The 21,467-nt window shown below is 37.8% G+C and overlaps 1 protein-coding gene across 1 annotated transcript in view; it reads right to left on the bottom strand.

The window, feature by feature from the left end:
- Window positions 1–1,881: 1,881 nt before the first annotated feature.
- Window positions 1,882–21,467, bottom strand: part of NPFFR2 (neuropeptide FF receptor 2) — a 123,320-nt gene continuing 103,734 nt past the window's right edge. Inside the window, exons 2-4 of the mRNA XM_050792452.1 lie at window positions 19,946–20,280; window positions 11,845–11,944; window positions 1,882–3,028 (exon numbers count right to left, since the gene is read on the bottom strand). Of these exons, the coding sequence (XP_050648409.1) occupies window positions 2,194–3,028; window positions 11,845–11,944; window positions 19,946–20,273 (1,263 nt within the window). The 5' untranslated portion in view covers window positions 20,274–20,280 and the 3' untranslated portion in view covers window positions 1,882–2,193. The remainder of the gene's footprint in view (window positions 3,029–11,844; window positions 11,945–19,945; window positions 20,281–21,467) is intronic.

Here is a 21,467-nt window from a genome sequence, read left to right as displayed (position 1 = left end):
AAACTCAACAATTGGTTAGGTATGGTGGCTCACACCTGTAATCCCAGCACTTTCAGAGGCCGAGGCAGGCAGATCACGAGGTCACCTGGCTAACACGGTGAAACCCTGTCAATACAAAAAGTTAGCCAGGCGTGGTGGCAGGCGCTGTGGCAGGTGCCTGTAGTCCCAGCTACTCGCGGGGCTGAGGCACGAGAATGGTGTGAACCTGGGAGGCAGAGCTTTCAGTGAGCTGAAATCATGCCTCTGCACTCCAGCCTGGGTGACAAAGTGAAACTCCATCTCAAAAAAAGAAAAAAAAAGTGCAAAAATTATCCAGGCACAGTGGTGTGCACCTGTAATCCCAGCTACTGGGGAGGCTGAGGCAGGAGAATTCCTTAAACCTGGGAGGCAGAGATTGCATTGATCCAAGATCACAGCACTGCACTCCAGCCTGGGCAACAGAGAGAGACTTCAAAAAAAAAAAAAAAAAAAAAAAAAAAAAAAAAAACAGCAAAACCAAAAACAAACAAACAAAAAACTCTACAATTATTTCTCAAAAGAGTAGAATGTGGAAAAGTTTTATTCCATTTAGTGTTGCTATAACGGAATTCTGAGGCTTTGTAATTTACAAAGAAAAGAGGTTTATTTGGCTCACAACTGTGGTGACTGGAAAGTTTAAGACCATGGCACTGGCATCTGCTTGGCTTCTGGTGAGGGCCATGTTCTGTGTTACAACATGGCAGAGAAGCAGAAAAGTGAGCAGGCATGTCCAAACAGACACAAAACATGAGAAGGACCTTGCTTTACAACAACCCACTTTTGCCATAATGAATCCAGTTTCACAAGAGCGAGAACTCACTCCTGTGAAATGACATTAATCTATTAATGGGGTAGTGCCCCCATGATCTGATCACTGCCCTCTAGATTCCAGCTCCCCACACTGCCACATTGGGAATCAAATTTTACCATGAGTTTTGGTGGAGACGAACCACATCCAAACCACAGCAAATGCTTTTAGTTTGAACCACAAAAATGACTGAAAAAAAGTATAATAGCTTCACTTCTAGTAGTTTATTTTTATTTGCCAAACTGTTTATTTTGTTATAATGTCCAATTTTCTAGAGATTTACCTCACCCTAGAATAAAAGCTAACCGTGACAACCATTATCATTACATGATTTTAACATAGCTGAATTCAGGGGTTGTCAATTCTTTTTTAAACAATAATACTAATTTACTAAACCCAGGGTGCTGGATTTAAATGTGCTCAGTAGAAGATTTGAAATAATTGTTCTTGCTCTCTATGTGAGAGTTTTATGATAATTGTTAAACATCTATGATTAAATACTTCAAAGAAAGGTGCTGTTTTTCTGCTAACTGCTGCATTATTAAAGGGTTTGCTTCTTTACATCAGAGATTCTGTTAGAGAAAGGGGTTAAGTTGGGGTCCTCAATCAGCTCTGTAACAAATGTGTGTTCAACTAGGGCACAAACTTCACTTATGAAAATATGAAAAAGCCAACAAAAATTCCTTTGTATTCTTTTTAAAAAATCAACTTTTAAATATAAAGAAACGTGTCCCTTTATTTGCTACTACAGTTCTGACACACAGGAAGTGAGGGCCGCTGTGACATAATTACCCATGGACCTATAATATCTTGCCTTTGTAGACTAACCCAAATTAAGTAATGGAAATGAGAAAAAACAACAGCAGAGAATTTCATGTGATTGAATGTATTTCTTAGAAAACTAAGTACAGTTTATAAACATAAGCAGAGAAATAGTCTTGTAGTCCAAAATTTTAAATCCAAAACCAAAGGAGAAATTGGTAAAATATAGTTTCATGCAAAGCACTCACTGTTCATCATCATCATGTTGGGAAAATACATACAAGCACGTGTGCGCATGCGCGGGCTTGATTTGACGCATACACAAAGGGTTAAGTTGGGAAAGATGAGGCTTTGTAAACTGTTCTCTAGAAATATATTTATTCATGCAAACATGTATAAGTCACTCTGTATTTTTATACAACATAAGATTGTTTATGATCTTATGACCATTTTTGTTTTTTAAAATTTTTTTTTGCCAGAGAGGGCTTTCAGTAAATGTTTTATTTAGAACATTCTTTGAAAAAATTGAAGTGCAAAGCCACAAAAAACAATGGTATTTAAATTTCTAATGCATAGTAGAGTTAGGACTATCACACTAGCTCTTTTTAAATCTCACTGCTGTTAGTAGCTTCTTTTAATTCTTCCATCACTAATTCCTGTTGGGGTTTTTCAGCACTTTTCCTATAAAGCAAGTTTTCCCCATGTGGGTTTTGAAATGTAGATTCCTGGACAAGCTGATTAGATGTGTTTATGAGCATGTGGCTTTTAGCTTTTAGGGCATAGGCTTCCATAGGCTTTGCTCTTTTTTGGCAGAGCCGGAGCTGGAAAGTTTCTTGGAAACCACGGCGGAAATTCTCGTTGAAGAAACCATAAATGATGGGGTTGACACTGCTGTTGCCAAATGCCAGCCAGTGTGCAAAAGGGTAGATGTAGATGTTGATGATCTGCAGTTCATTTGGAGAAAGGTCAGCATAGTCTGAGAGCATCATTAGAGTCCACAGGGGCAGCCAGGAGAGAATAAAAAGCAGGGCCACAATCAGGAGCATCTTAATGACCTTCTGCTTCTTCTTGGACACCATGTGCCACTGTTCCTGGTTCTGCCTGCCTGTGTGAGGAACTGCAGCCCTGAAGAGTGACACTCCAATCCTTCCATACATGACGACGATGAGGGAGAGTGGAGCCAGGTAGATGTTGGCAAACAGCACAGTGGTGTAGATCTTCCTCATTTCCTGATTTGGCCAGTCTTCCCGGCACCAGTAGACTGGACTGGTTTCATTCTGGGAGTTGAGTCTCACTCGGTAATATTTTTCTTCTTGCACATGTAACATTACTGCAGATGGAGACATAATGGTGATGGCTAGGACCCAGATGATCATAATAATCACAAACGCTGTCTTGATAGTGAGCTTTGGTTTAAAAGGGTAGACCACACACCGGAACCTGCAATTAAGGACAAATATAAATGAGGCACTGCTTCCTCACTTCTGACCAAGTCATACACCAAATTTATTTATGTAATTACAGGCCTCTCACCCCACAGTCCCCTCAAAAATGTAGAAAGTTATCATTTGCAGTAGAAAGGCATGCATTGTCATTTTCGTAATTGATACATGAGATAAATTTTAATTCAAAATTTGAACAAATGGAGTATAGCAGACACTATTAATAATAAAAAGTAATGATGAACATGGCCTAAAACCGTTTCAGACTCTGTTCCATTAATTTGCATGGACCATCTCTTTAAGCCTCCTTGCTTGAAAGATATGAAAACAGACTTGGAAAATGTAAAAATCTTACCAATAATTACATAGGATTTTAACACAAGTAGTTTGGCTTCAGAGCTCGAACTCAACCTCTACATTGTCCTCTTTAGATGGGTAGTTCTGTTAGGCTGTGGTAGACTGCTAATCTGTAGCAATCAATGAACCTTTTATCACTCAGGCACTTGTGTGGTCCCCTACACATTATTTGCATAACTTGCTTTGACCAATAGGATATTATCAAACATGATGCAAGCAGAAGCTTTTTAAACACTTGCATGTGGGGCAGGTCCTTCTAGAATGCTTCTTCTTAAAAGCCAGCCTTCAAACTCCAAGAAGTTGAATTAGATGAAAGGCATGTAGAGAAAGATTCTGGGAGATAAGAGCCTAGCCATTTTGGATGTTCCAGTGCCAGTTTAGCTCCCAGAATAATGCTGCAACATGAGTGATTCCAGTTATAACACATGAAGCAGGAGGGTGAACAAAGAGATGCCCAGTTAACCCACAAAATCATGAGATGTAATAAACCAATATTGTTTGAAGCCACTAAGTGTTTGCTGATTTGCTTTACAGCTGTAAAAATCTGCGAGTATTCATTATGATCTCTGATTATGAGCCTTCTCAACATTCTATGTCCTCTGGTGGGTACAAAAATTCAGCATCCATATGTAGAGTAAGCCTGATTCATTTTACTATGATTTTGATATTGTGGATCTTGTTGTTATTATTGAATTTCATTATGTTAATCATAAGATAATCATACTATCATGCAACTGTGTAACATTTTATATTTTTTCAAAGTACCTATTACCTATTTAATCTTCCTTGATTTTTATGACTCCATAAAACTGAAATGTTATGAAAATTGGTACATTCTAGATCTGTAGATAAGAAAATATAGAGCTTTAAGTGTTTGAGCAGCAACTCCAAATTAACTTATCTTCATAGAATGACTAGTTAGCTTGGGCTTTGACTGCTCTGTTGTCATTCTTTATAACTCCTTCATGTGTAAGATCTTCTCTTTTCACCTTGAAGTGTTCTTACAGTCTTCTAATCCATGAATCCTCCCATTCACCTGCCCTGAAATTATGGGTAATTTCATAAACACAAGCCTATGTATGTTGCTCTTTTTGAATACAAATTAATAGGGTTTTGGATATTATTGTTTCATTTACTTATTAAACAAATATATAAGTACACATATTGATATATGAGAGAAATTTTAACTCAAAATTTGAATAACTGGTGTATAGCAGACATTATTAACCATAAAAGTAATGATGAACAAATATAAAAGTACATATGTATATCTGTACATATATATGTACTTATATATTTGTATTTATAACAAATGTATGTACTTATATATTTGTTTAATAAACGTACACATATGAATATATATACTTATATATTTGTACACATACATATATGTGTGTTTGTATGTATCTCTTCAGGAAAGCAAAGATGAATAAGATAGAGAATAATCCCTGCCTAGAAATAATCAATGGAAATATTAAAAATATTAAAAACTATATAATAATTACTAAAATTGTGCTAAAAAGTTTGGACTTCATTTAAAAACGAGTGGGGATTCATTGAAGGATTTACACAATGAAAGACAGGATTATTTTTACAATTTAAGAAGCTTATTTGGGCTGCTGTGAGAAAAAAATAAATTAGAGTTTGGCTTCCTGAAGCCCTAAGGCCAGTTAGAAAACAATCTCAGTATTCCAAGTGACAAAGGACAGTGGCCTGGTTCACAACTAGTTAGCACTCAGAAATAATAGAATTTGGAGAGTGACAGCAAAGTTGAAGACAGAAAGAAGATTCCAGGATAAAGCTCAGGTTTTCTGTTTGAATTGAGTGAGTGATCCTGCCATTCATTGATGTGGGGAGCATGAGAAAAAGAGCTGCCTGTTATTTAGTTTGTGTATGGTGTGGGGCTTGGAATAATGAGTTCAGCTCTGGGCATGTTTAATTTAAGGTGCCTTTGTTGAATATGCAGGTGAAGTTGTATGGTAGGTGCTTTGGAACGTAACCGTAAAATTCAGGCAAAGGATTTTAGTCCGGAGAAATCAGCTTGGGAGTTTTTTTCAGTTTGGCTTCCTGCAAAAGCTAGCCCTGAAAAGAAAAAAAAAAAAAAAAAAAAAAAAAAAAAAAAATTTTGAGAGCAAGTGCAAGAAATAAAGATGTGGTAGTTTTAAAACATGTCCGAGTTCTTCGACATTGCTTTCAAATTCTATTCCCTTCTCCTTGGCTAAGGATTGATGACTCAATCTCATGAATAGAATGTAGCAAAAAATGATAACACATCATGATTTTTGCTGGTACTATCTTTTGAGACACAGACCTTCAGAGCCCTAAACTAACTTATAAGAAGTCCAGGTCCCTTAAAGTAACCTTGCTGGAGAGCCCATTTGCGGAGACCAGTAGAGACAGAGCTCTCCTAGCCTCCACATATTCAAGTCTCCCTGGACTAGGTACTAACATGAGAGTGAAAGAAGATTCAGCCCTAACCTTGAAGCTGCTCCACCTGACATCAAGTAGAACAGAGACAAGCTGTACTTTCTAAATCTGTACATATCACAAATTCGTGACATAATAAATATTGCTGTCATTTTAACTCATTAAGTGGTTTGATTTGAGGGTGATTCATTATATGTCAATAGATAACTGAAAGTATAGAGAAGTGATTCATTAATGGGAAGGTAGGTAGCAAAGGATGTGAATCAAACCATTCGTTGCAGAATTACGCAACCCAAGGGGAGAGAATGCTGAGTACACCAACTCTCATGAGATTTTAGTTGAGGGCTACTTCTAGGGGTATTAATTATCTGGCATTTTTTGTCTGTTCTGCTTAAGAACTGATACTGCACAATTTGGACTTGAGATACAGAGATGAAGATACTGGCAGTTGGATGTAAGACAGAACCCACTGAAACATTTAAAAGATCTGGCAGAGCACTGAGAGTCTCTGCTACAAAAGTGTGATGGCTAATTGAATCTATTGACTTGACTGGGCCAAGGGGTGCCGAGATTGAATCTTATTTCTGGATGTGCCTATAAAACTGTTTCTGGATAAGATTAAACTCTTAATCAGTGGACTCGGTAAAGTGAATTGCCCTCCCAGTATGGGTAGGCATCATCCAGTCCTTTGAGGGCCTGAATAGAACAAGAAGTGGAGGAAGGAGGAATTTGCCCCCTTTTTTTCCTGCCTCATTGCTTGAGCTAGGACATCTCATATCATCTTCTCCTGCCCACAGGATGCAATTTACACAAATGGCCACTTGCACAATTGGTTCTCCCTAGTTCTCAAGCTTTGGGACTTGCACTGAATAATACCGCAGACTTTCTGAGGTCTCCAATTTACAGGCAGCATATTCTGGGGTTTCTCAGTTTTCATAATTATGTGAGCCAATTTCTCATAATAAATCTCTCTCTTTGTGGACAAATGTACCACCTCTCCTTCCTTGTTCCAGCTGAACTACCTCTATGCCCTTCTCTGAACAAGTGCCTTCTAGTTCAATGTCGTAAGTATATACTTGTCTTAAGGGAAGCCCTTTTCCCAGTTTCTTCTAAGGGTAAATTTCTGACTCCTCAAGGAATCAGAAGGTCTCACCTCCCTTGTGAATCCACCACTCCCTGCCCAAATAGGTAGAATTGGTTATTATCTGTTTTGCATAGCTGTCAGTCACTGGTCCCCTAATAGAATTATTTGTAAATATTTGTTAATGACTGTGTCTGCTTCACCGGATTGTAGCCTTCCTGAGGCAGCACTTCTAATTTGTTTTAGATGTTACCAACCCAGCCCAGTACCTGGCACATCATAAATGATCAACAACATGTGTGAATGAATGAATGGATGAATGATTTTCAATCTTAAAATATACATAAAATTTCAGATCTATTTCAGCACATTTGCATTTCTGCTGTTAGAAACGTCTATATTGTAGTGTAAAAAATAGGAAAATTTTACCATCTCCAATTATTTATTTTTAAAGCATGGAAAATTCAATAGTTTTATTTTCTTATTATTGAAACTTTCATAGGTGTGTTGCTTTTAAAGAGGTGATATTCTAGGCTCTGTTCCAAGATGGCCGGACATGAACAGCTCTGGTCTGCCACTCCCAGTGTGATCGACCCAGAAGACGGGATATTTCTGCATTTCCACCTGAGGCACCTGGTTCATCTCATTGGGACTGGTTGGACGGTGGGTGCAGCCCACAGAGGGTGAGCCGAAGCAGGGCAGGGCATCGCCTCAGCTGGCCGCAAGGGGTAGGGGAATTTCCCTTTCCTAGCCAAGCGAAGCCATGACAGACTGTATCTGGAAAATCGGGACACTCTTGCCCAATGACAGGATCAAATTCAAACATAACAATATTAACCTTAAATGTAAATGAGATAAAAGCCCCAATTAAAAGACACAGACTGGCAAATTGAATAGAGTCAAGACCCATCACTGTGCTGTATTCAGTAGACCCATCTCACATGCAGAGACACACATAGGATCAAAAGAAATGGATGGAGAAAGATCTACCAAGCAAATGGAAAGTAAAAAAAAGCAGGGGTTGCAATCCTAGTCTCTGATAAAACAGACTTTAAACTGACAAAGATCAAAAGAGACAAAGAAGGCCATTACAAAATGGTAAAGGGATCCATTCAACAAGAAGAGATAATGATCCTAACTATATACGCACCCAATACAAGAGGACCCAGATTCATAAAGCAAGTCCGTGGAGGTCTCTTGTGGAGACCTACAAATAGACTTAGACTCCCACATAATAATAATGGGAGACTTTAACACCCCATTATCAATATTAGACAGATCAACAAGACAGAAAGTTAACAAGGATATCCAGGACTTGAACTCAGCTCTGCAGCAAGTGGAACTAATAGACATCTACAGAACTCTCCACCCCAGATCAATAGAATATACATTGTTCTCAGCACCACATCGCACTTACTCCAAAACTGACCACATAGTTGGGAGTAAAGCACTCCTCAGCAAACATAAAAGAACAGAAATCACCAAAAACTGTCACTCAGATCACAGTGCAATCAAATTAGAACTCAGGATTACAAAACTCACTCAAAACTGCACAACTATATGGAAACCAAACAACCTGCTCCTGAATGACTACTGGGTACATAACGAAATGAAGGCAGAAATATAGATGTTCTTTGAAATCAATGAGAACAAAGACACAACATACCAGAATCTTTGTAACACATTTAAAGCAGTGTGTAGAGGGAAATTTATAGCACTAAATGCCCACAAGAGAAAGCAGGAAAGATCTAAAATTGACACCCTAACATCACAATTTAAAGAAATAGAAGAGCAAGAGCAAACAAATTCAAAAGCTAGCAGAAGGCAAGAAATAACTAAGATCAGAGCAGAAATGAATGAGATAAAGACAGAAAAAACTCTGCAAAAAATTAATGAATTCAGGAGCTGTTTTTTTTTTTAAAGATCAACAAAATTGATAGAGCACTAACAACACTAATAAAAGAGAAAAGAAAGAAGAATCAAATAGACTCGATAAAAATGATAAAGAGGCTATCACCACCAATCCCACAGAAATACAAACAACCATCAGAGAATACTATAAACACCCCTATGAAAATAAACTAGAAAATCTAGAAGAAATGGATACATTCCTGGACACATACACCCTCCCAAGACTAAACCAGGAAGAAGTTGAATCTCTGAACAGACCAATAACAAATTTTGAAATTGAGGCAGTAATTAATAGCCTAACAACCAAAAAAAGCCCAGAACCAGATGGATTCACAACCGAATTCTACCAGAGGTACAAAGAGGAGCTGGTACCATTCCTTCTGAAACTATTCCAATCAACAGAAAAAGAGGGAATCCTCTCCAACTCATTTTATGAGACCAGCATCATCCTGATACCAAAGCCTGGTAGAGACCCAACAACAAAAGAGAATTTTAGACCAGTATCCCTGATGAACATCGATGCAAAAATTCTCAATAAAATACTGGCAAAACAAATCCAGAAGCACATTAAAAAGCTTATCCACCATGATCAAGTAGGCCTCATACCTGGGATGCAAGGCTGGTTCAACACATGCAAATCAATAAACATAATCCTTCACATAAACAGAACCAATGACAAAACCACATAATTATCTCAATAGATGCAGAAAAGGCCTGTGACAAAATTCAACAGCACTTCGTGATAAAAACTCTCAATTAACTAGGTATTGATGAAACATATCTCAAAATAATAAGAGCTATTTATGACAAACCCACAGCCAATATCATACTGAATGGGCAAAAACTGGAGGCATTCCCTTTGAAAACTGGCACAAGTCGGGGATGCCCTCTCTCACCACTCCTATTCAACATACTGTTGGAAGTTCTGGCCAAGGAAATCAGGCAAAAGAAAGAAATCAAGGGTATTCAGTTAGGAAAGGAGGAAGTCAAATTGTTTGTGTTTGCAGACGACATGATTGTATATTTAGAAAACCCCATTGTCTCAGCCCAAAATCTTAAGCTGATAAACAACTTCAGCAAAGTCTCAGGATACAAAATCAACGTGAAAAAAATCACAAGCATTCCTATACACCAATAACAGAGAACTCCCATCACAATTGCTACAAAGAATAAAATACCTAGGAATCCAGCTTACAAGGGATGTGGAGGAACTCTTCAAGGAGAACTACAAACCACTGCTCAGTGAAATAAAAGAGGACACAAACAAATGGAAGAGCATTCATGCTCATGGATAGGAAGAATCAATATTGTGAAAATGGCCATACTGCCCAAGGTAATTTATAGATTCAATGCCAACCCCATAAAGCTACCATTGACTTTCTTCACAGAATTGGAAAAGTCTACTTTAAAGTTCATATGGCACCAAAAAAGAGCCTCCATTGCCAAGACAATCCTAAGCAAAATGAACAAAACTGGAGACATCATGCTTCCTGACTTCAAACTATACTACAAGGCTACAGTAACCAAAACAGCATGGTACTGATACCAAAACAGAGAGATAGAGCAATGGAACAGAACAGAGGCCTCAGAAATAACACCACACATCTACAACCATCTAATCTTTGACAAACCTGACAAAAACAAGCAAAGGGGAAAGGATTCCCTATTTAATAAGTGGTGCTGGGAAAACTGACTAGCCATATGTAGAAAGATGAAACTGGATCCCTTCCTCACCTTATACAAAAGTTAATTCAAGATGGATTAAAGACTTAAATGTTAGACCTAAAACCATAAAAACCCTACAAGAAAACCTAAGCAATACCATTCAGGACACAGGCATGGGCAAGGACTTCCTGACTAAAACACCAAAAGCAATGGCAACAAAAGCCAAAACTGACAAATGGGATCTAATTAAACTAAAGAGCTTCTGCACAGCAAAACAAACTACCATCAGAGTGAACAGGCAACCTACAGAATAGGAGAAAATTTTTACAATCTACCCATCTGACAAAGGGCTAATATCCAGAATCTACAAAGAACTTAAACAAATTTACAAGAAAAAATCAAACAACCCCATCAAAAAGTAGGCAAAGGATATGAAGAAACACTTCTAGAAAGAAGACATTTATGCAGCCAACAGACATATTAAAAAATGCTTATTATCACTGGTCATCAGAGAAATGCAAATCAAAAGCACAATGAGATACCATCTCACACCAGTTAGAATGGCCATCATTAAAAAGTCAGGAAACAACAAATGCTGGAGAGGGTGTGGAGAAATAGGAACACTTTTACACTGTTGGTGGGAGTGTAAATTAGTTCAACCATTGTGGAAGACAGTGTGGTTATTCCTCCAGGTTCTAGAACTGGAAATACCATTTGACCCAGCAATTCCATTACTGGGCATATACCCAAAGGATTATAAATCATGCTGCTATAAAGACACATGCACACGTATGTTTATTGTGGCACTATTCACAATAGCAAAGACGTGGAACCAACCCAAATGTCCTTCAATGACAGACAGGATTAAGAAAATGTGGCACATATACACCATGGAATACTATGCAGCCATAAAAAAGGATGTCTTCATGTCCTTTGCAGGGACATGGATGCAGCTAGAAACCATCATTCTGAGCAAACTATCACAAGGACAGAAAACCAAACATCGCATGTTCTCACTCATATGTGGGAATTGAACAATGAGAACACCTGGACATAGGGTGGGGAACATCACACACTGGGGCCTGTCATTGGGTGGGGGGTAGGGGCAGCGATAATGTTAAGAGAAATACGTAATGTAAATGACAAGTTGATGGGTGCAGCACACCAACACGGCACGTGCATACCTATGGAACAAACCTGCACATTGTGCACATGTACCCTAGGACTTAAAGTATAATAATTTTTAAAAAGAGATTGATTTTTTAAACACAATTTGAAAAGATATGTCCGAATTTAGTAGGTTATATATTTTTCGGGTAAGCTAGTTGCAGACATGCCCATTTTTCTGGATTCAGAGTTTGGTGTAGACTTACCTATCTACAGCAATTGCAACTAATGTAAAGACTGAAGCTGCAACAGATATTCCCTGGACCAGTCCACTGATCTTGCACATCGTGTTTCCAAATGGCCATCCTGAAAGGAAAATGAAATAGTCTTTCAAAAGGTCATATTTTCACAATCTCACTGAAAATAAAAATAGAAAGGCATGGAAACAAGACTCACGCAACTGTTTTCTGCATGATAGGAAGAGAACAATCAATGTTTCTCAGTATTTTCCCTAATCTCTCCAGAGCTCCGTTTTTCAGTACACTAACAATAACGTCAAAACTTAATAGTAGTTACCACATTCCAGGCACTGTAAGTGGTCTCTGTCTGTCGACATATCTAACCCTCACAACAAGCTTTTGAAGGCTTTGTTATTTTCATCACAATGTAGATGAGGTAACAAATAAACAAATATTACATACTTTGCCACAGCTAGTTAGGAGCATTTTAAAGATTTGAACCTGGGCAGTAAGACTCCAGAGTCTAAACCATTGACTCTGATGCAGCAATGCCCTTTAAATGAATAAACAGAATGCCGATTTTCTAGTTTGGAAAGGCACCCCATAAATTATGAGGAATCAGGAGTTACATACAGAATAAACTGTATTTATTAATATAGAATGAAATGAGACAATTTACCCCAGAGACACATCCAGAATAAAGAGCACTTTGCATGAACAAAAGTATTACTTTCCTACTAAACCTTAGCTACTGTATAGTTTATAAAAGAAATTAATAAAATTATTGTAGTAGTTTGATATTCTAAACACCCATCTGCTATTACTTGAAAAGGAACAATATTCTTCTCCTAGCAAATATTCTCATTTCTCAAAGGATGAAAATTATGCATTTCTCAGAGTTTTAAAATTTATTTTTTAAAATTTTCTGCAATTTATTTTCCGAAACAAAATATTCTTACCCATAAAGTGTTTTTAAATAACCTAAATAATTCAAGTATATCTTTTAAAAGTCACCTATTCAGATCATATTAAAAGAAACGCTTGAGTGACTCTAGTGAGTGGCAACCAAAAGAGAATATGTCTCTTTCAGTTCTAAAATGTGTTAGCGTGTAGTAGTACTATTTGTCAACAAAAATGCACAAAAGTGTGTGTAGCCATTGGTCGGACATGGAATATTAAGGATATATTTTACCTTATCTCCCTCCCTCAATTCCACTGAAATGATAGGTGTAGGATAAAAAAGGATAAATCCTTAGAAATTAAAGTGCCAGATACTACTAAATGGGAGGTTGAGAAAACAACATGATTGGTGGAAATTATGTATAAATCCAATTAGATGCCACTGGTTTTTCCCCCATGTTGGTAGAAGAATGGAGGTTTACTCTCTGAGGAGGCAGAACCATAAGTACTCTAAACCCCGAGTTGCCAGGTGCGGGGTAATGAGTGCCACTGTGATGCAGAAGGATTAAGTGAAAGTATACCGCGGCACTGCATGGCAATGTGGAATGTAACAGCCAGCCCTACATTCCTATGGCAGTACGTTAGAAAAATCTCCTTCTGGAAAAAGTGGCCTGTTCAATAATACTGATACATAGATTTTGACAATTGTGAATTTCCCAATGAATAGTCCAGACTAATGAAGTGGACAGTGGTCCTAACCTTAACCTCCAGGCATGCAGAACTTCCAGGCAGCCACACTATGCCTCACTCTGAAATACGGAAGCTAAGAAGCAGTTAACTAGATCTAGTCTTTTTGTTTTTGTTTTTGGTGATATTTTATTTTGTTTTGTTTTGTTTTGTTTGTTTCTTTGTTTTGAGACAAGGTAGAGTGCAGTGGTGTGATCATGGCTCACTGTGGCCTTAACCCCTCCACTTACCCCACCACCCTGTCCCCAGGCTCAAGCAATCTTCCCACCTCAAGCTCCTGAGTAGCTGGGAATACAGGTGCAGTCCACCACACCAGTTATTTTTTTTTTTTAAGTTTTTGTAGAGATGGGGTCTCACTATGTTGCCCAGGCTGGTTTTGAACTCCTAGGCTCAAGTAATTCTCTGACGCTGGCCTCCCAAAGTGTTGAAACTACAGGCATGAGCCACCTTACCCAGCCTTAGAGCTAGTATATGATAACACAACAGAGTGACTACAGTCAAGAATAATTTATTGTATATTTAGCAATAACTGAGAGTAGAATTGAAATGTTCTTACGTAAAGAAATGATAAATGCTTGAGGTGATGGATATTCCAAATGCCCTAATATGATTATTATCCTAATATGGTTATTACACATTATATGCCTATATCAAATATCATATGTATCCCATCAATATACACATATGTACCCATATTAACTAAAAAGAAAACAAATTAAAAGAATTTTTAAAATGCAATGAAAAATAAACAGTTAACACTAGGGAAATGTCAAACATAAAAGAAAAAGACTAACACACATAGGAAGAAAAATAGGAAAACCAAATTAAGTCAGAGATATGAAAAATAGAAAACAGAAACAAATATTACAACCCCAGAGATATAGTGCATTTTGTCCATGAAACATGTGCATGATACTGTTTATATCATGATACTGTTGTATTATGGTGGGAACTACAGAAATATGCAGAAAATAAAAATAACTCAAAATATTTAAGATATGGTAACCGTATTGAGGAGTTCAACATAAAATTTAAAAGAGAAAGCTGAGAAAATCTTTGAAAATAGAAGAATGAGGGGCAAAAATTTAAAGTAAAAAGATGACAAAAAAAGAGCAATCCAGAATCTCTAATATCTGATTAATATGAGTAGAAGAAAGAAAAACAGAAAATAGCTTCACAAGAAAATTCCCTAAGATTAAAGGCCACTCATTTTTCAGATTGAAAATCCCTAATTTATGTCCAGCACAATAAATACAAAATAAAAAGGCTTACTTCAAGGCATAGTTTCATGAGAATTGAGAACATTAGGGATAAAGGGAAGTTCTAAAAGCTTTCCATAAGAAAAACAAAATACAAATCATGGGCAAAAGAAGAAAGAATTAAATATCATATTTTTTTCAGCAGTAATACCATATATTACAGCAGTAGCAATAGAGAGATTCCTTTGAAATTCTGACAGAAGAAATTTCCAACCTAGACTTCTTTATACAGTTAACTAATTGTGAGGGCAGAATAAAGATACTTGCAGACATATAAGAGCTCCAACATTTCCTCAGAAAGGAATAAACAAAAAAAGAGAAGTGGACATGGCATCCAGAAAATGGGATTGACCACAAAGAGAGGTGAAGAGAGTTGTCAGGTATCAGCGAAGGGGTATCCCAGAGCAGAAGCTGCTCTGCCCTGGGAGTAAGGTGTTCCTATAAAGACAAGAGAACAGAAAACACCAGGAGAGGTACCTGCAGGTAAATTTATAGATACTTGATATGTTTAAAGCTATTGGCAAGAGAGTAACACTTCTGGAAGCGAATTTGAGGATGCATTAATAATGGGTACACACCCAAACTAAGCAAATCAAAATATACCCTTAATAAATCTAGGAAAATGAAACATTTTATAAGAGAGAAATTGATACAGCATTTTCCAAGGCTCAGCAGGGATAAGATATATGTAAAATAAGAATGTATATTCTGTATATTGATTCAAACAAAAATTGTGGCATAATTATACCAGGAGAATGCGAGAAGGTGAAGAGTATGAATGTATGTTTGTATTGATGTGGTGAAAGTTTACAACTCAATTTATGTCTATGAGAATTTGAAGAAAAAATATTGAAAACATGTTATTTAGAAATATATTAGTAATTACAAAAAAATAAAAGCAAAAATTGCCAAAGGCAGCTGCCTCCTGAGAATGCAAACAAAGAGCTAAAGATGGGTAATTTTTATTTTTTTATTTTTGGAGACAGAGTCTTGCTCTGTCACCCAGGCTGGAGTGCAGTGGGCGATCTCGGCTCACTGCAGCCTCTGCCTCTAGGGTTCAAGTGATTATCATGCTTCAGCTTCCTGAGTGGCTGGGATTACAGGTGCACGCCACCATACCAGGCTAATTTTTGTATTTTTAGTAGAGATGGGGTTTCACCATGTTGGCCAGGCTGATCTTGAATTCCTGGGCTCAAGTGAGCTATCCGTCTTGGCCTCCCAAAATGCTGGGATTACAGGTGCAAGGCACCGTGCCTGGCCAAGGATGGGTAATTTGTATGCAAGAACTTTAAAATAATTAATGTAATTTAAAGTATGTATGGGATAAAATATTGAGAGCACTTTTTGTTGGCAAAATAACTTTCCTAAAAGTCTCAGGATGAAAAAAAATCAATGTAAAAAAATCACTAGCATTCCTATACATCCACAACAGTCAAGCCGCGTGCCAAATCAGGAACTCAATCCCATTCAAAATTTCCACAAACAGAATAAAATATCTAGGAATATTAACCAGGGAAGTGAAAGATTTCTACAAGGAGAACTACAAAACACTGTTCAAAGAAATTCGTGATGACACAAACAAATAGAAAAACACTCTATGCCCATGGATAGGAAGAATCAATATCATGAAAATGGCCACACTGCCCAAAGCAATTTATAGATTCCATGCTATCCCTATTACATTACCAATGACATTCTTTACAGAACTAGAAAAATTATTTTAAAATTCATATGGAATAAAAATAGAGCCTGAGTAGCCAAAGTGATCCTAAATAAAAAGAACAAAGCTGGAGGCATTATGTTACCCAACTTCAAACTATACCACAAGGCTATGGTAACTGAAACAGCATGGTACTAGTACAAAAACAGACACATAGACCAATGCAACAGAATAGAGAATCCAGAAACAAGACCACACACCTACAAATATCTAACCTTCAACAAAACTGACAAAAACAACGGGCAAGTAATGGGGAAAGGATTCCCTATTTTATAAATGGTGCTGCGATAAACAGCTAGCCATGTGCAGAAGACTGAAACAAGACCCCTTCCTTATACCATGTACAAAAATTAACTCAAGATGGATTAAGGACTTAAAGGTAAAACCCAAAACTATGAAAACTCTGGAAGACAACTAGGCAATACCATTCTGGACATAGGAACAGGCAAAAAATTCACTAGGAAGACACCAACAGCAATCACAACAAATGCAAAAATTTACAAAGAGAATCTATTAATAATTCAACTAAAGAGTTTCCACATGACAAAAGAAAATATCAACAGAGTAAATAGACAACCTACATAGTGAGAGAAAATTTTTGCAAACTTTGCATTTCACTAAGGTCTAATATCCAGCATCTAAAAGGAACTTAAACAAATTTTCAAAAAATAAACAATCCGATTAAAAAGTGAGCAAAGAAAGGATATGAACAGATATTTTTCAAAAGAAGACATACATGTGGCCAACAAACATATGAAAAAAAGCTCAACATCACAGATTATTAGAGAAATGCAAATAAAAAACAATGGGATATCACCCCACACCAGTCAGAGTAGCTACTATTAAAAAGTCAAAAAATAACAGATGTTGGTGAAATCATGGAGAAAAATAAACACTTTTACACTGTTGGTGGGAATGTAAATGAGTTCAACCATTCTGGAGGACAATGTGGCAATGCCTCAAAGACCTAAAGACAGAACTACCATTCAACCCAGCAGTCCCAATACTAGGTATATACCCAGAGGAATATAAATTGTTCTGTTTTAAAGACACATATATGTGTATGTTCATTGCAGCACTATTCACGATAGCAAAGACATGGAATCAGTCTAAATACCCATCAATGGTAGATGAATTAAACAAATATGGTACATATACACCATGGAATACTATGTAGCCATAAGAAAGAATGAGTTCATTGAAGGAATATGGATGGAGCTGGAGGCCATTATCTGCAGCAAACTAATGCAGGAACAGAAAACCAAATACTACATGGTCTTACTTATAAGTGGGAGCTAATGATGAGATAGAGGGGAACAACATGCCCTGGGGCCTATTGGAGGGTAGAAGGAGTAAGGACGAAGAGACTCAGGAAAAGAAACCCAATGGGTACTAGGCTTAATACCTGGGTGACAAAATAATCTGTACAACAAACCCCCATGATACAAGTTTACCTATGTAATAAATTTGTACATGTACCCCTGAGTTAAAAATAGAAGTTTAATTTAAAAAATACTTGCCTGAGAGTGATAACAATAATTTTTATAAATTTGTACACCCTTTTTTGTCTGGCATGGTGTCTTGATAATGTAACTGATATGGACGTGAGGCAAGGAAATACTATTTAGAAAAGGGCGGAGTCCCTGGCAACGGCTCCACCCTCAAGCTTGGACCTTGTGGCTCTAAGTGAGAACATGCAATCCTGTTTTCCCACCTGAATGTTGCCTTTTGCAAAACCACCCTGCCCTGCCACGCCCCCCATCCTATACCCATAAAAATCCCAGGTTCCACTGACACAGCAGCAGGTGGTGCAGCAGAGGAGAGAAGACAAGAAGCATCTGAACATTGAAAAGAAAAGCAGCTGGACATTGGAGACTATGGTTGGAGAGGAGTTCAGCTGGAGACCATCGATCATCTTTCCATTCCATCCTTGTTCCAGCTCTCTATCCTGCTGACAGCCACTTCCACTGCTCAGTAAAATTCTCCACATTTGCCACCCTTCAATTCATTCATGTGACCTGGTTCTTCCTGGATGCCAGACAGGAACTCAGGTACCCAGAGGGCAGGTGCCAAATGCTGTCACCTTGACCCTCCATTGAGCTGGTTAACATTTAGCTGTCTGCTCTCTGGACTTCCAGGGATCGCAGGCAACTGCTAGACACAGTCGTGGGGGCTGGTACAGGATTAGTTTCTGCTGGCACCCAAAAGCACTTGCCCTAGCTCCTGCACCTGCTCACCTGCATGCTCCCCCTCCCACAAGGGGCTTGAGAGTTGCAGGTGGAGTAAGGGAGCCGTCCCTTCACCAGTGCCGCGAAGGGGTCAAGGGAATGGTCCTTTCATCACATCCTCGATAACATTTTTTTTAATGATAAACATCACAAAAACGCAGATCTAGGCAGTATGTGACTGACAGAACTGGTGCTCTGAACTCTCCCTGAGTCCCACTCCAGAGAAAGGAAGGAAACAGGAAAACTCTTAAGAGAAATCTCTTTTCCTATCTTTCAGTAAATTGATGCTGAATGCTGTAAAAATGTATGAACTTTGTTATAGCTCATGCTGTTCTAAATATATTTGATATTCTTTTGATGTTCTTTTTTATTACATAGATTTGGAATGTGAATATTGTGAGCACTGCTCTTTAATGAACACAACAGATACTTATTAAGCTGGTATTGTGTACAAAAAGTGTATTGGAAGCTGGAGATACATTTTTCCTGCACTTCAGGAGCATGTAAGGCAGTGCTAAACTGGGAGTAAAGGAACCGCCCCTTCACCAGTCCCGTGAAGGGGTCAAAGGAACGGTCCTTTCATCACATCCTCAACAGAAATTTTTAAAATGATAAACATCGCAAAAACTCAGATCTACGTAGTAAGGTAAAGTACTTCTGTGGGCCCAGAAGTACTATAGGGTGCTACCCTAAGCTTTGCAATGTAAACTTACTTATATTGCACACATAAACTACCACTTTTTGAAAATCATTAAGATTGTTGCAGCTTCTCTCAAAAACTGTTGGAAATCTCTCTAGCTAACCACATGAGGGCCTAAATTTCTACTTACGTTAGATTGAAGATATTACATTAACTCAAATCAGATGTATCAGTTCTTTGGACCTTACAGTTCATAGTGACAGTTCTATCATCTTATATGTGCCCTGAATTTTATTAAGAAAATTCAAAGGCTTCAGGTAAGACATACTAAATCTTATTTTCTCATGACCTCCAGTGAATACTCCATAAAAATAGCAGCCTCCACTTTCTGTTTCTATTATATCACTTTTACTTTCCTCCAGAATCCTTCTCATTCTCTAATTATATCACTATTTGTTTATTGTCCGTCTACTCCTTCAGAATGTAGATCCAATGAGGGCAGGTGCCTCAATCAGTTCCTGGATTTCCATAAATATCTGTGAATAAACAAAAGAATGAGCAGCCCTGCCAATGGCTGCTGAAATATGGGACAAATATTTCATATTATCTTCGAACTGCACAAAAGTCAACATACCTGCTATAATATTGTCCAGCAGTGTTATAGGCATGCAGAATATGCCAACTAGTAAATCACTTATGGCCAGGTTTAAGATGAAGAGATTAGTGACTGTGTGCATATGTTTGTTTCTCATTACAATAAAGCAAACCACAGTATTTCCCACCATGCACAAAAAGAAGATCAGAAAGTAGGAAATAATGAAGATTGCTGCCACTCGAGGCTGGTGAAGATAGTAGTTCACATAGGTAATATTAATATCTGAGTGCAGATGATCCTTTGTGTCATTGACACTCCAGATGAGATGCCAGTTTCCTGAAGAGTTTGTGTCCCATTTCTCCTTCATGATGAACCTTAACAAAGAAGAGACAGAAAAGAAAAACATAATTACGAACCAGTAAAGCAAAAATTCTGTGCCTGAGTTTAAGAGGAACACTTGTAAAATGCCATGGAAGTTTTATGGTCTTTCTATAATAATCTATAAGTTTTACATAAAACGGAATTATAAATAAGGCACTCAAATTATTAGGATTTTAACCAAGAGCATTTGAAAATTCCAATTTGTGCCAAATAAAATATTATTCTATTTTATTTCTAATACACTCTATATTTTGCTTCTTTCAGCATGCACTCTATCCATTTCCCTTGCCTTCCAAAACTCTCCTTGCCTCTACCTCCAGGTATCATATTCTGTCAAGACCCGCTTATTAATTTAAAGCTGACCCACATGCCTCTAGCTTTCCTGATAATCCGAACAAGACACGATGTCTACATCTTTGAAACCCCTAAAGAAATAAGCTTCTTGTTTTTGCTCTGACTCAATTAATTTAATAATATTTTGTGTGTGTGTGTGTGTGTGTGTGTGTGTGTGTGTGTGTGTATATATATATATATATATATATATATATTTTTTTTTTTTTTTTTTGCAGGGGTTTCACTCTGTCACCTGGACTGGAGTGGCACCATCTCAGGTCACTGTAGCCTTGATCTCCCAGGTTCAAGTGATCCTTCTGCCTCAGCCCCCCAAGTAGCTGAGACCACAGGTGTGTGCCATCATGACCAGCTAATTTTGTGTTTCTAATAGAGATGGAGTTTTGCCGTGTTGCCCAGTCTGGTCTTGAACTCCTGAGTTCAAGTGATCCACCCACCTCAGCCTCCCAAAATGCTAGGATTATAGGCACGAGCCACCTCGCCTGACCTAAATGTTATTTTTATATAATTCTCTATGCAGACACAGCCACCATATTGTGAGTCTCTTAATATAGGGCTAGGTTACTTGTCTCGGTTTCATTTAGCATAATTCTATTCACACACAATGTATCAAGAAATTATGTAGAATCTGTATGTCTTTTTTTTTTTTTCTTTTTTTTTTTTTTTTTTTTTTTTTTTTGAGACGGAGTCTTGCTCTGTCGCCCAGGCTGGAGTGCGGTGGTGCGATCTCAGTTCACTGAAAGCTCCGCCTCCCGGGTTCACACCATTCTCCCGCCTCAGCCTCCCAAGTAGCTGGGACACAGGCGCCTGCCACCACGCCCAGCTAATT

The sequence above is a fragment of the Macaca thibetana genome, chromosome 5, assembly GCF_024542745.1.
Source record: "Macaca thibetana thibetana isolate TM-01 chromosome 5, ASM2454274v1, whole genome shotgun sequence".
In the NCBI taxonomy this organism is placed as follows: Eukaryota; Metazoa; Chordata; class Mammalia; order Primates; family Cercopithecidae; genus Macaca; species Macaca thibetana.
This window is presented reverse-complemented; position numbering and strand designations above follow the sequence as displayed.